The 13493-nt window shown below is 34.5% G+C and overlaps 1 protein-coding gene across 10 annotated transcripts in view; it reads left to right on the top strand.

Moving 5' to 3' along the window:
* The window catches only part of CFAP47 (cilia and flagella associated protein 47), a 302084-nt gene that overhangs the window by 65372 nt on the left and 223219 nt on the right, over positions 1 to 13493 (top strand). For all 10 annotated transcript variants that reach the window (XR_014579256.1, XM_083823100.1, XM_083823104.1 and 7 more), the window contains 3 exons: positions 4762 to 4855; positions 5412 to 5552; positions 9526 to 9721. Coding sequence is in view for 9 of the 10 variants with exons in the window: in XM_083823100.1 (XP_083679226.1) it covers positions 4762 to 4855; positions 5412 to 5552; positions 9526 to 9721 (431 nt within the window). In the remaining variant the exon portion in view is untranslated. The remainder of the gene's footprint in view (positions 1 to 4761; positions 4856 to 5411; positions 5553 to 9525; positions 9722 to 13493) is intronic.

Raw genomic sequence — 13493 nt, forward strand, 5'->3', positions numbered from 1 at the left:
GGTATTCTCTGGATCCAAAACAACATTGGACCTTTATCTGAAACTTTCAGCCATGTCATTCATTTTAAAAATAAGTCAGAATAGCACTCTTCTGTGCATCATTGATATATCATGGTAGGTAATTTGGAGGAACCATTGCAGCAATGGTAGAACAGTATCTTTGGCTTTCTTCAGTAAGGAGAACAATGCATACAGATTCCTGTTTTCACAGTTTCAACATCCATTCTGATACTAAATGAAAGAATTGATGGATAAAACCCACCACATTGAATCTTAAAGGCTGGAGTCATTAGGCAATGGACTGCTAAGAATGTCTTGGCATCATATTATTAATGCCACCCTGTTGATTATTCTTCTGAAGGAATGTCACATCTATCCAGAGAACAAGGCATGGAGTATGTGGAAATATGAATGGTCCTCTAAGTAGATTTAAGAGTTTTTCTTGTTTATTTAATCAGTATATTGTTTTTCTGAGGTCACAGGGATAAAAAACTTTAGTTCCAGCTCAAGAAAGAACCTTTTGATTGCCGCTGCCTTAGGTCTAGTGACAAGCTAATATCCCTAGGAGAGTAGTCAAGAGCAACTTCAAGTCTTACTTCCTCTTCTGAACCCTATTACCCTTGTTAACAATTCCAAGTTTCATCAATCCTTTTAATTAGCAGGTTGATTGCTTCTGCTCAGTTCCTGTCAAGAGTGACAGAAGTGTGTAACTACTACTCAAGGCTGGAGCTGATGTGCCTCTCAGCCCTAACTATGGGATTTTATAGCCCTAACTCAAACACAGACTTTGCTTTTGGTCTTTTAGTACCAGTCTAGCTGATCTAGCTAGTCTTCTGTCTAGCTTCAAGTGTCATTGCACCTTAGAGAGTGAAAGAAAGAACGTCTCTTTATCTTATTTATCTCAAGTTTGTTTATTGTGAAATGCAAACAAATATTTATTCATAGCATTGGGAATTAGCAACACAAGTGGAAATATTTTTCCAAGGAAATTAGTACAACCTTACATTAAAGTTGTACCAGAAAGGTCTTCTATACATCTTATTTTGTTTATATGATAGCAGCCTTTGGCAAGGACTCAGTCAGATATCCATCGTTTTGCATATCTTATGCCTCAAGTTAGAATCATAGAATATCCCGAGTTGCAAGGGACCCATAAGGATCATCAAGTCCAACTCCTGGCACCACACAGGTCTACCCAAAAATTCAGACCATGTGACTAAGCGCGCAGTCCAAACGCTTCTTAAACTCCGACAGGCTTGGTGCTGTGATTACATTCTGGGGAGCCTGTTCCAGTGCGCAACAAACCCCTCAGTGAAGGACCTCTTCCTGATGTCCAGCCTAAACCTCCCCTGCCACAGCTTGACACCATTCCCACGGGTCCTATCACTGGTCACTAAAGAGAATAGATCGGCGCCTTCCCCTCCACTCCCCCTCGTGAGGAAGCTGTAGAGCACAATGAGGTCTCCCCTCAGCCTCCTCATTTCCAGGCTGAACAGGCCAAGTGACCTCAGCCGCTCCTCATACGTCTTCCCCTCTAGGCCATTCATCATCTTAGTAGCCCTCCTCTAGACACTCTCCAACAGTTGCATGTCCGTAGTTATCCCTAAGTTATCCCTACCAGAGTTGATCTGTTCAGCAGCTTCCATCAAAATATTCTTTCACAGATGTTTCCTTAAAGAATTTTCATGGGATACTTTTGGAGCATTCCTAGATAGGTTCAACATTTTCTCCTCATGGAGCCTGATGGCTCTTGTGTCCAATCTTCCCACTGAGATTTTGTAGGGAATCCAGTATTTAAATTTAGTATTGAAACTAATTCTCTTCTCTTCTTATGAAGAAGACCTTGCTGTGTTTCTCAGTTAGGACAAAGAATTGGATATGCAAATAGCTCTCTGTGAGAACAGGCACCTCAATGTTGGATTATGCTGTGCTTCAACAAAGGCTAGAAGTTTTATCTTTAGGATGGTTCATCAGTACACTTTAGTGTAAAACTTCTCTTACTTTGAACTTCATGTATTAATCTGTACATAAACGATATATGAATCGAGTGGTATAAAAGTATATAGCTTATTACTCTTCATCAAAAGCATGCATGATGTTAATTGCCTATTTGAAAATTACGAGTTTTGGTGTGAGTCAGTCCCAATCACTTTTGCTAAGCATAACAGTAACTGTAAAGAAGTGCTGAAGTGTTTTTAATGCAGTTTCTGCGGCAATTTGGAAAGCTATTTAATAGCCAAATTTTAACAAAAGCCTTCAGTCTTACTGAATTTTGTCCATTAACTCACTGACATATTCAGAGCAGAACTGGAGCAGTAGCCAGTTGGTCAAGGCTGAGTCGAGCACCTCTGTATGCAGATACATCAATGGCTGATGACTGATATGGTCTGATGTTTGGAAATGAAGACATAATTAGTAACAGTCCTAGCAAAACTACATAGGTCAAGAACCAGTTCCAGCTGGACTCCTGTGCTTGTATATATTTGATGCTAGATGATTAAATTTGTGCTCAGTATATGCTTAGCGTTATCCTGTCAGTTTCTGCCTGCTCTAGTTTGTGTGAGTCCTATCAGGTTTTGTTATTTTTTGTGCTTTATGGATAGTATTCTTCTACCTGTGCATTTTAGGATTACCTAGGATACTTTCATTTCTTCACAGGTTATTATTTAAGAGTGCTTTTAGATCCCAGTGAAAAAATGTCTGACATTTGGACTGCTGGCAGAACTGTATAATAATACAGTGCACAAATGTAATGATGGTAGGACATACAGAGTCAGCCTAGAGATGAGTAATTCATGTCATCTGCTATCCCTACATGTTCATTGTGATTTGCAGAAAGTGCAGCATTCCCTCCTTCCTGTAAAGCCCAGGAGAGCAATCAAAGAATAGAAACATACAGTCTTCAGCTTTCTTCCCCCTAACTACTACTTTCTGGTCAGCGTGGTTCAAATAAAGTGTGATTCATCTTTCAAGTTTTTCAGTTATTGAATGAGGAGGATGTCATTAACTGTTCTAAGCAACATTCCAAGTATCGGTTACATTTCTATTGCTATCAAAAGACTTCCTTGGTATTTTACCATTACAGTTAAGGAAAAGTTTGGTTATTTTACAGTACAGGTAGAATTAACTCATTTGTTGCAAGCTGTGTATCTTGAGGAACAACATCTTAACAACGTGAAAATGCTGATCTTTGAGAACTGGCATCATTTTAAATATCCACTTATCCATATTATATATTATTTTAAATATCCACTTTATCCTTATATTATCCTATTATGAGGAAGGTTTCTTTGTAAGACAGTGTTCTTCAGTAACAAAATCTGGCCACTTATGAGAACATTCAGTTAGATAGAACCCATGTTGACTGTGATCATAGCATATCCCAAGTTCAAAGAGACCCACAAGGATCATTGAGTTCAACTGCTGGCTCAACACAGGACCGCCCAGAAATCAGACCATGTGTCTGAGAGTGTTGTCCAAATGCTTCTTGAACTCCGGAATGCTTGGTGTCGTGACCACTTCTCTGGGGAGTCTGTTCCTGTGCCTGACCACTGTCTTGGTGAAGAATCTTTTCCTAATAACCAAACTGGCAGCAGCTGCCAGAAGCAGCTGCATGGCATGCTGATATATAACATTGGTATATAGCTTTTTTGAGGGTGAAAATCATAGATTGCATCTATTCCCATATATCTACCAACTAAAAACTTTGAAAGGAAGATAGAACATCTAAAAGGATGAATATTGCATAGCTTCCTTCTTTTATCATTTGGAAAGATTTGAAGTTTTAAAGGGATTTCAGAGAACAGAGCTTGTGATTTAATTGAAAACGGGAATTTCAGACATGGTGAATTTAGAATCAGACTAATACTTGATGCTATTTTGGGTCCTTGATTAAAATATTTCTGTTTTTAAAAAAAACATGCTGGATAATTTTATGAAATATGAAATTTTATCTGAGATGATAATGTCACTATGTAAAATATGGAGACAAAAATGTACTCCTACCAGCACAATATAATTCTGTGGGATGAGAAATAAACTGTCATGTTTCTAATTTCAATCTGTGATGTATGACTTTTAATGCACAAAGCAAATTGAATTTGGACTGCATGGTACAAGAAATGTATGATTATTTCACTTGAATGAAGGACTAGTTAAATAACAAGAAATGCTCGTGTGATTATTTTTCACATTAGCTGTGTTAAAAACACGGAGAGAATGTAAGTCTAGATACACTAGAAGAGTTTTTCTGACATAAAAATCAGGAAACTTTTGTGCTGTCCTGAGAAAAATAAATCTAATAATTCTTCACTACTTTCCTCTCCAGTAACGTTTGCTTAAACTGCATCATTTGAAATAAAGAATAGTCTTTCTTCAACTGATAGTTAGCTTTATTTTTTTAGTATCGGGCCATTGTGATTCCCCTTTTTTTACTGCAGTTACTTTTTCTATTGTGTTTATTAGTCACTTGAAAGTAGATGTTAGGTCAGTTTGACAATTAACAAAGTTTTGAAATACTTTTGCTTATACCCATAAGACTTCCAGTATCAGATCTACAGACAGATATAAGCATCATCAAGTTTTAATTCTACTGATGTTATGTAACAGTGGTTCTTTGGCTTTAACATGGGTATTATCTGTTTTGAGTTTTTGTGCTGCAATTAATTCTTTATGGAGGAGCAGTTCTCATAAAGAAACCACCCTGCCTATAAAAAGAGTTATCTTGCCTCCCCATTAACTTTTCCTTTTTTATGATCTTAGAAGCCAAGGAGCATGTCTTCCTCATGTTATGCCAGAATTCCTGCTTGAACCTGATGATTATAAGAAGTGGATTAAAGTGCAAACTCTGTTGAAGGTAGTTTTTTGTTTGTTTGTTTTTTAAACAGAGACCACATGTTTAGTGTTAATCCTTCAAAGCCTAATGCAAATTCTCTGTGGACCTTGAGTAGTGGTGACTCTTTGGATTCTATAAATCAAAGCACACACATAAGATTGAACAGAACTTTAAGCTGCTGCATTTATACCCTTCCCCAGGTTTTCTCTTCCATTCCTTCTAATACCTCTGATACCTGTTATTAATTTTGAACAGTCTATTTTTTTTTTTCAGAATGGAATTAATTTTACTGCTTTCCATCCATTTTATATATATATATATATATATATATATAAACACAACATAGTTTTGATTCTCTGTCCTGATTCCTTCTTTAAATTCCTGTTGATTCTGTACTGACCTTCTTATTCTTGAGATGGTGTTGAATTATGAATGATTCCAGTGCTGATCACTATTACACTATAAAAGGCATCTCACTCATTTATGCCATTGATTGATTATTGTCCTCTTGTGAATTTCCTATCCAAGCTGTTGAAATTAATATTGAAAATAACTGCTATCTTTCCTTTACCTGGAGGCCCACATGACTGAGTTGAAAAAAGGAGATGAGAAAAACTCAGATGTGTTTAGCAATGAACATCTATTCATTCTGGAGGACAGCGTATTTGAGACAATTAGCAAACGAGCTTGGACAGATGTGCTACTGCAAGTATATAAGGTAAATTGTAGGCACATTTGCTACTTACATTCTGAAGAACTAATGACAAAAAACTGTTTTGAAAAACTGTTTTGTTTACTATACTCAAGTTATTTTTCAAACAGATCTTTAAAACTAAATATTTCTCAAATATTTTATTCTTCTGTAACAGCCTTTCTGGTATTAGTTTAAATAAGAACACTTCAGTTTTCTTAGTTATGAAACTAGCAGTGAGTTAATGTGTTTCAGTTACGAAATACTGTCAGAGAAATCTGCATTTTACAGGATTACATGTTATAGAATTTTCTATTACAAAAAGAAAACTATGCCATACTTTTTTGTAATCCTGCTTAGAAAACCTTTCCACTGGAAATACTTAGTTGACTAGAAATATGCAGCCATTGTGTTATCTTATATTAGACTGGATTTTTTAAATAGATAAACATTTTTGTAATACTGTTTAAGTAATTTTGTAATTCTGTCTAAGACATAAATTTGGTCAATATGGACCTCTGAAATAGTATTTAATTTTATTTTTGCTGATGTTAGATAAATATTTTGGATATTTAAGTTGAGTTTTCCAAAGTATTCCTGGTGTGCTCACAGATGATCAGTAATGTTTGTACATTTGAAAATAAGTATTTACACATTTCTATGCAAAGGGACAGAAAATAAATGAAAAATATAAATATTATATGGGCTCTTCAGAAAGAAATGGGTATACTAGAGTGACTCCCATGAAGGGTTCCAAAGATGATAAAGTTTTGTGCATCTGTGATACAAGGAAAGTCTGAGAGAGCTGGGACTGTCCAGCCAGGAGGTGAGAAAGGTCCAGGGGGGATCTCATCAGTGTGTGTAAATATCTGTAGGAAGAGCGTAATGAAGGCAGAGACAGACTGCCTTCATTATGCGAGAACTAGTTCAGTAAGGGAAGTTTTGCAGTGCAGTAATTGAAGTTCATGGAGTAGGGTGGTTCCCAGTAGATCTGTCATTTCTCTGACCATTGGTGTATACAGAACATGACAGAGGACATGGTTGCTGGGGATATGAAAGTAGTTCAGGTTTAGATAAGCTTAAACCTTTTGTGAAGTCATGTTCTTCGTCATTCTAGTTTCCTTTTTCCTGTATGAGAAACATTTCAATTATTCATTATTCCCTCATCTTTCTGTCACATGACGGTACATTTTTACAGACTTGTAACATCATATTTGTCTTCTCTGTCCTTCTAATGTCTTAGAAATTGTACTTCTCTGCTTTACTTGTTTAGCCATACCACATAAGGCCAAAGCTAACGTGATATTCAATTTGACATGGTAAAGAAGAAACAGAAATCTTAACATTACTTTATATTGAATCTAGTCACTTGACATTCAATGCCCTGTTCTCTCTTTCATACCTTTTTGTTCAAACTCATTTTTGACAAGGACGGCTGTGACTGTTGCTGAACAGGGTTTATTTATTTATTTTATTCATTTTGTAAAGAAAGCATCTGAACAATAAAGAAAAACAGGATATGAACTGTCAAGACAGCAAGATTGTTTCATATAAAAATATTTATTGGGGCTAGTTTTTAAATATTCTGAAGTTAAAAAATGCTTCATATCTTAAAAGGATTTTCATTAAAGTTTTTTTTGTGACTATGATAGCTTGATTTCAAGAAAGATAAGATGAAACAGAAACAGAATCCTTTCTTACACAAACAACACACAACAATTTAAAGAAAATGTTAAAAGAATTCATCTATTCACCAGGGATGTTTTCTTATCCAATTTTATTTTGGAAATAAAATGCTGTTCTTAGAAATGCTTGATAGTATTCTTTATCAGACAGAATGTCATCCATACTGCTTTCAGGTCCATACCTGATGCATTATGGTTCACTTTCCTGTTATGAAAACTTCAGTTGCTGCAGAAGTTCCAGATGAAAAAGCGTATACATAACTCCAGCTTATCAAATTTGTTCTGAAAAAAAAAAAAGGTAGAGTCTGTGGAGAATAAAAGGGGAACTTCATAAATCATAAGGGTATACTTCAAGCTTTCTTTTTGAGAAAGGCCTAAAATATTGCTGGTATTCTAAAAATCTTGAAACTCTAGGATAATGGAAACATATGTACTGACAATAAAAGCAGTATTTTAGCCTATGGGTCAAGGCAGATTTTCAAGAAACACAATTTATCTTTAGATTTACTGAGCATGTGGTAATGAGGATCCTTTTTATAGTTAAAAGTAATAGCATTTCCTAACTTTATCTCCGAAAATTTTTATAGATACGGTGTACTATATGCTAATGCCCGGTTCCCTCAACAGGATCTAAATAGTAATATAGATATGGACATCTTGAATTAGGATGGATTTGAATTGTCTTGGTAAAGAATATGTGATGGGTAAACAACATTGCACATTTTCTCCTAAATGTAGTTGCCATTACTCTTTCCTGTTTTCATTCTTTTGATAGATTGTCAGGTTATTCTGATGAAGGAACATTGCAATAAATTAACCTGCAAGGACAATGCCTTTTGAGAAAGGCATGAAACCATGTTTATTTACTTGCTTTTTTGTTGTTGTTGCTTTCTTCAGATTTGTATCTGAGGTTGATGATGTAAAAGTTTGAGATGTCTTTCTCTCTTAAGATATTCCTTTGCAACTCAATAAAGCAACAAGGACAGAAATCAAAATAGTTCTAAAGAAACTAAAATTAAGTTAGTTGAGATATGTCTGCATGGCACTAGATTATGCTGAGCTGAAATGCTTCAAGGTGATTCCATTTTCTTTTTATTGTAGTTCAACATGGATGCTACAATTTGGTCTCATGCATGTTAATAGTTAGCTAGGTTTTATATATTACTATGTCACAAAATGTCTTCTTCAGAAAAAGTTGAAAGCAACAATGAGAGTCCTTTATGTTGTCTGGAAAGAAGGAAATCCAAATATAAATGTGGGAGCTGTTAAGTCACATGGCTGTAACTATGTCATACTTAATGCAAGAGGATTCCTCTCCATCTGCAGCAAATGGAGGGATGAAAAAGTTCTAACACCTTGCTTCAAGAAATTGATGCTTTCTCTAATGTATCTTTCACAAGCTGTGGTCAGAAACTAGTAGAAAGAGAAACAATTATAAAAAGGGTGCAAGCTGTTACCATTCTGAGTAGCTGAAAGGAAACCATGGAGCTGATGCAGTGTAGTTAGCATTTATGCAAAACGGACAGGGTTCTTGATGCTTTTAGTCACTGGTCAAAGGGTTCAGGCCTGATTGATGAAGTTGGTTGGAACCAAAACAGTTGTATTCCTTCTCTTTCTGAAAACCAAGATCTTTGTTCCTCCTTCAAATATCTTTTTCTACAACATCACTTCAATTTGAAAAAAAAAATCAAATTGAAAAAAAAAATCAAAGTTATTGAGTAGTGTATAGATTTTTTAATTTTAACTTACTTATATTTTTGTATATTCTATAAACATCTATATATATGTATGTAATTTCTTATATTTTTAATGTGGGATCGTGTAAGACCTAATCAATAACCTCTGAGTACAAAGAATTTCACTGTAGACACTGTAACGTGGTTTATTTTTCAGGAGGAACAGTCAGTGTAATCTGCATCTAAAGGCACAACTGTGCCATGAAATAATAACTTAAAGGTTTTTGTTTTATAGATTGCACAGCAGATCATTTTAGTAGTTCAGTAATTAGAAGTTTTCTGTTTGTTTGTTTGTTTGTTTAATGTACACAGTAATAACATGATCCAGTGATATCATCCAGTTCATCAAAACTTGGAAAAAGTATGGAAACAAAGTATTTATATTTTTTTTTAGGAAGTAAAAGATTTCCCCCAAACCTCTGCAACTTTGTTCTTTATTATACATTTATGCTTATGTGTAATCTCTAAAATACTTATTAAACTAGAAAACTTTTTGATTGTGAAGTGTTACTTTTTAATATTCAACTTGAAATTGTTCTTTTTATAGTTTGTTTTTAAAAACACTGTTTCTAATTTCAGGTGTTTGTTCTTCCTCGTGTTTCTTCGCGTAAAACCACTGATCCGTTCAATTTGGAAAATATGCTGAACATGCCAAGAATAAAATCAGAACCTTTATCCAGTAACATATATTCTCCATATGAGCGAATCATCCTTACTTGGTTAAATAAACATTATGAAAAGAATCGAAAAATTGTGTGGAAAGATGGTCAAAAAGGTGATTGTTTTTTCACTATACTCTCACTTCTATTATTCCTTTTGTAGACTTTAAAAAATATGATTCATAGAGATATCATGACAACTTGCCAATGAAAGTTTTTTTGGGGGGGATTGCCTACCCATGTATATTTCCATTTCTTATGTTTCTGTGTTACATGATGAATGTCTTTTGACTAACACTGTTCAGGAATTATCTCCTGTTGTTCTGTGTGTTCTTATAGTTTCTAACTAGGCATAAAGGGTGAACTGTGATGAATTTTCCCAGTTTCTCCTTTCCATTAATGACTGCAGGAAGGAGGTGCTAACAGTAATCACTTTCTCTTAATTTTCCTGCCTACAGGCATATGCAGTTAGTATTTGTGCTTATAGTGGTGTGTTTGAAGGCTAGGTTTGTGAGAATTTTTAGAATAACTTTCATATTGACTTAACTATAATACCATTTAGGAATGTGATGCAGACCAGTTTTTAACTCTTGCCCTACTTGCAAGGTCAGTTTGACTCTTCATGATGGCTTGAGTAAGGTTAGACAAAATGAACTGTTCAGTTTAAGACTGGCCTAACCAGTTCTGTTATTCACATCTGGTAAAACAGATCTGCCACTGTTCAATCAGTAGCAACTATTACTGCTATTTCCTGGTAAGATTTCTCCCTTCTGATTCTTGACCTTAACCTCATGCTATTTTTCATCATTAATTTTGAATGGGTAGTTAAAACTAAGAAGAGGCAGTATGATGATGATCAAGGAAGAGCTCCACAAAAATGGCTCATAAGCCACATATGGAAAAGATTGTCTAGTGTCATTATGCCATGAGTAATTTCAGACCTGTGTGAATTATGGATAATCTATTTGCATATCATTTTCTGTAAGTTTCATTTGGGCATATTCTCTAACTTGAATATATTTTGAATATCCCATCGCTTTTCTCGTTTTATCTTTATAGAAGAAAATTATACTGGATATTCTAAAATGTGTTGAATAATTCTGCTGATAAGATGAAAGGTCTGTCTATACATTGTGCATCCAATAGAAACAGATTTTTACCTTTCAACTCATAATTTAGGTCTGATTTTATGATTAACATAGGGAGCTTGCCTAGCTAAGGTAACATGCCCTGCAGTAAGTAAGTATATTTGCAATCTTACACTTTCTTATTATGTGTGTCTAGTGTCAGCTTTAGTGAAGCTGTCTTAAAGTAGTGAGCACTCTTCTCCTTTTACTGCAAGTTGCTGTAGTGTGTAATCTGAGTTCCATGTGTGTAGATGACAATTTGCAGAAAGAATGGCTAGCTACCTGGCCGGTTTTATGGCTCACCTTAAATGGTGTGTGGATATATTCCTCAACCCCACTGTGTGTTGTCTTTATTGTAAACTTTAATAACACCTATATTTCCTTTTCATTACATCCTGAGATGCCTGGACAGCTACTCTACCTTCAGCTAAACAAGACTCTTTACAGTGTTTGTACATTGGTATTTTTTTTTTCTTGGGTAAACAAGCTTTTGGATTATTTTTCTAGTAGTGCTTCTTCTGTAGTGCATGCCAAATATGTAGATTTAGTATGGTATGGCTGTGGATTTAGTAATACAACTTCAGACATTTTGTGAGGGGAAACCAAATTTCAGACTATGAAGATTAATAAAGATCCTGTTAATACATTGTAAATATCAAATGGTGAATTTTATTGAGAATGGTATTTCACTTTTTTATTTTTTTATGATTAAATAAAGTGATGCAGTGGCTATAGTATTCATTCTGAAGCCAACATAGAAGACAGGTATACTGTAATGAATTGTTGTGATTTATTGCATTTTAAATCACAGCAGTTTATAAGTGAAATAGTGTTCTGTGATTTTAAAAAAATGTATTGAAAGTGACATATTGATTTAGTGGCTTTTATTATCATTCAGTGATTTAAAAACTACTTCTCTTTACACCTGAAAATTTTCTGTTGAAAAGCAACAAAATGGATACTGATATAAGGAAACACTATTTTTCTGTGATGCATAAAAAAATTGTCAATTTAAGAGATTATTTGGGAGAAGAATCAGTGGAAATAAAACATAACAGCATAGATAATGAAAGATGATGAGAAAATTTTAACAGGAACAGAAAGGTAAATGTTCATGCCTTGGGGTAAAAAGTCGTCTGTAACAGATGGGAATAAATGAGACAAATCGGCAGTGTATCTGTTTTCCTGTCATTGTCCCATGTGGTTTTTGTTGAGCTTTTCTGCTTAGAATTATGAACTGACTGGTATTAAATTGATCTGTGCCTGAGATTTCAGGAGTTCTTAGAAGAATAACTATTAGCTTGCAAGAGCAAAGGTTGTTGGATCTTGCCTGAAGTAGACACTATAATTTGCCTACCAGTCTGTACATGTAGTATGTGCTGAAAGCAAATCAGTTATCAGTCTACTAATCCTAAACACATTTTAGAAAAGCATAATAATGTTAAAAAACAATCAGTCATATTTCCTCTCATCTTTCTTATGCTCTGTATTGTGTACCTCAGTAGAATCATTTTAAACCTTGCCCTAGTTATAATGTCAGCAATTACAGAAAAGGTTATTGCTACGTATTTCTTGTGTAAATGTTTGTGTTATTCAGTACCAGAGTTAAGCTATTGAGACAGGACTATAGGCATTATTATAACTATAGATTAGTTCTACCTCCAGAGATTTGCAGATCCCAGAATAGGAAGGTGTTATATAATATTAGAAACCGTTATTACTGCAGTAATTTACTTTAAAAAGGACTTAGTCTGTTAGTTTAGAGGTCCGTCTAGCTCTGTATTCTATCTGCAATAGAAGATGCTTAAGAGATGAATAACAGTGCAACCATATGGCAATACTTTCTTCATCCACAATCTGGTATTTCCTAATTTGATATTCAAGACTACTCCAAATGGAGGTGGTACTTCTGTGGCTGAAGGTTGTACTAGACTTTTATTCTGTGATTTTGTATGATTGTGTTTTAAACCTGTGTAAACTTCTGACATCATACTATTCTACTTGATACTGTAATTTGGTACTTCTGTTCCCAATACATTTGTGTATGCCACAGAGCCATTTAACAGCAATGTCTGGTTCCCACTGTCAATGTCATTGCTCACTTATATTGATCTATATCACATCACCACTCAATTATCACTTTTCCATTGTATTTCTGTACGATAACTTATTTATTTCTTATAAAGCACCATTTCATACCTTTGGTCATTAAACGTCATCAGTTTTGATTCTTATGGTTAATAGATTTAATTGAAAGCCTTATAGTGTTAGCCTAACCCTATATATTTCTCCCATTTTTCAGTAATTCAGACTTTGCAAACAGAAGATTTATCATTTATGAAGACATCTGTTGTGCTTCCCTACAATATATCAGTTGATTTCGCAAAAATTTACCTTTTCTATTGATTGTGAAAACTGTGGCACAGCTTTGCAAGAAACACAGTACTTTAAAGAGTTATTGCTATTCTTAAGTTTTTATAAAATAACTCTTAAAACAGTAGATTAAGCCAAACCTGATCCTTTGAGAGTTTTAATGCTGGATGTAAGAACATTTTGTTATTTTTGGATGGTCTTATTATTCAGATAATACCAGTGCATCATACCTCTGTGTTACAACTGATTTGTTTTTTCCTTTTCTCTTGGAATTTTTCTGTTAAGATTAATGGTAGTTTTTCATCATCATTTTTTTTTTTCTCAGAATGAATTAAACATGGTACGTGTGTGGGAAGAGTTGTTTAAGTTTTTATTGTGTAGTGCTTTT

The sequence above is a fragment of the Anser anser genome, assembly GCF_964211835.1.
Source record: "Anser anser genome assembly, chromosome: 1".
Lineage (NCBI taxonomy): Eukaryota > Metazoa > Chordata > Aves > Anseriformes > Anatidae > Anser > Anser anser.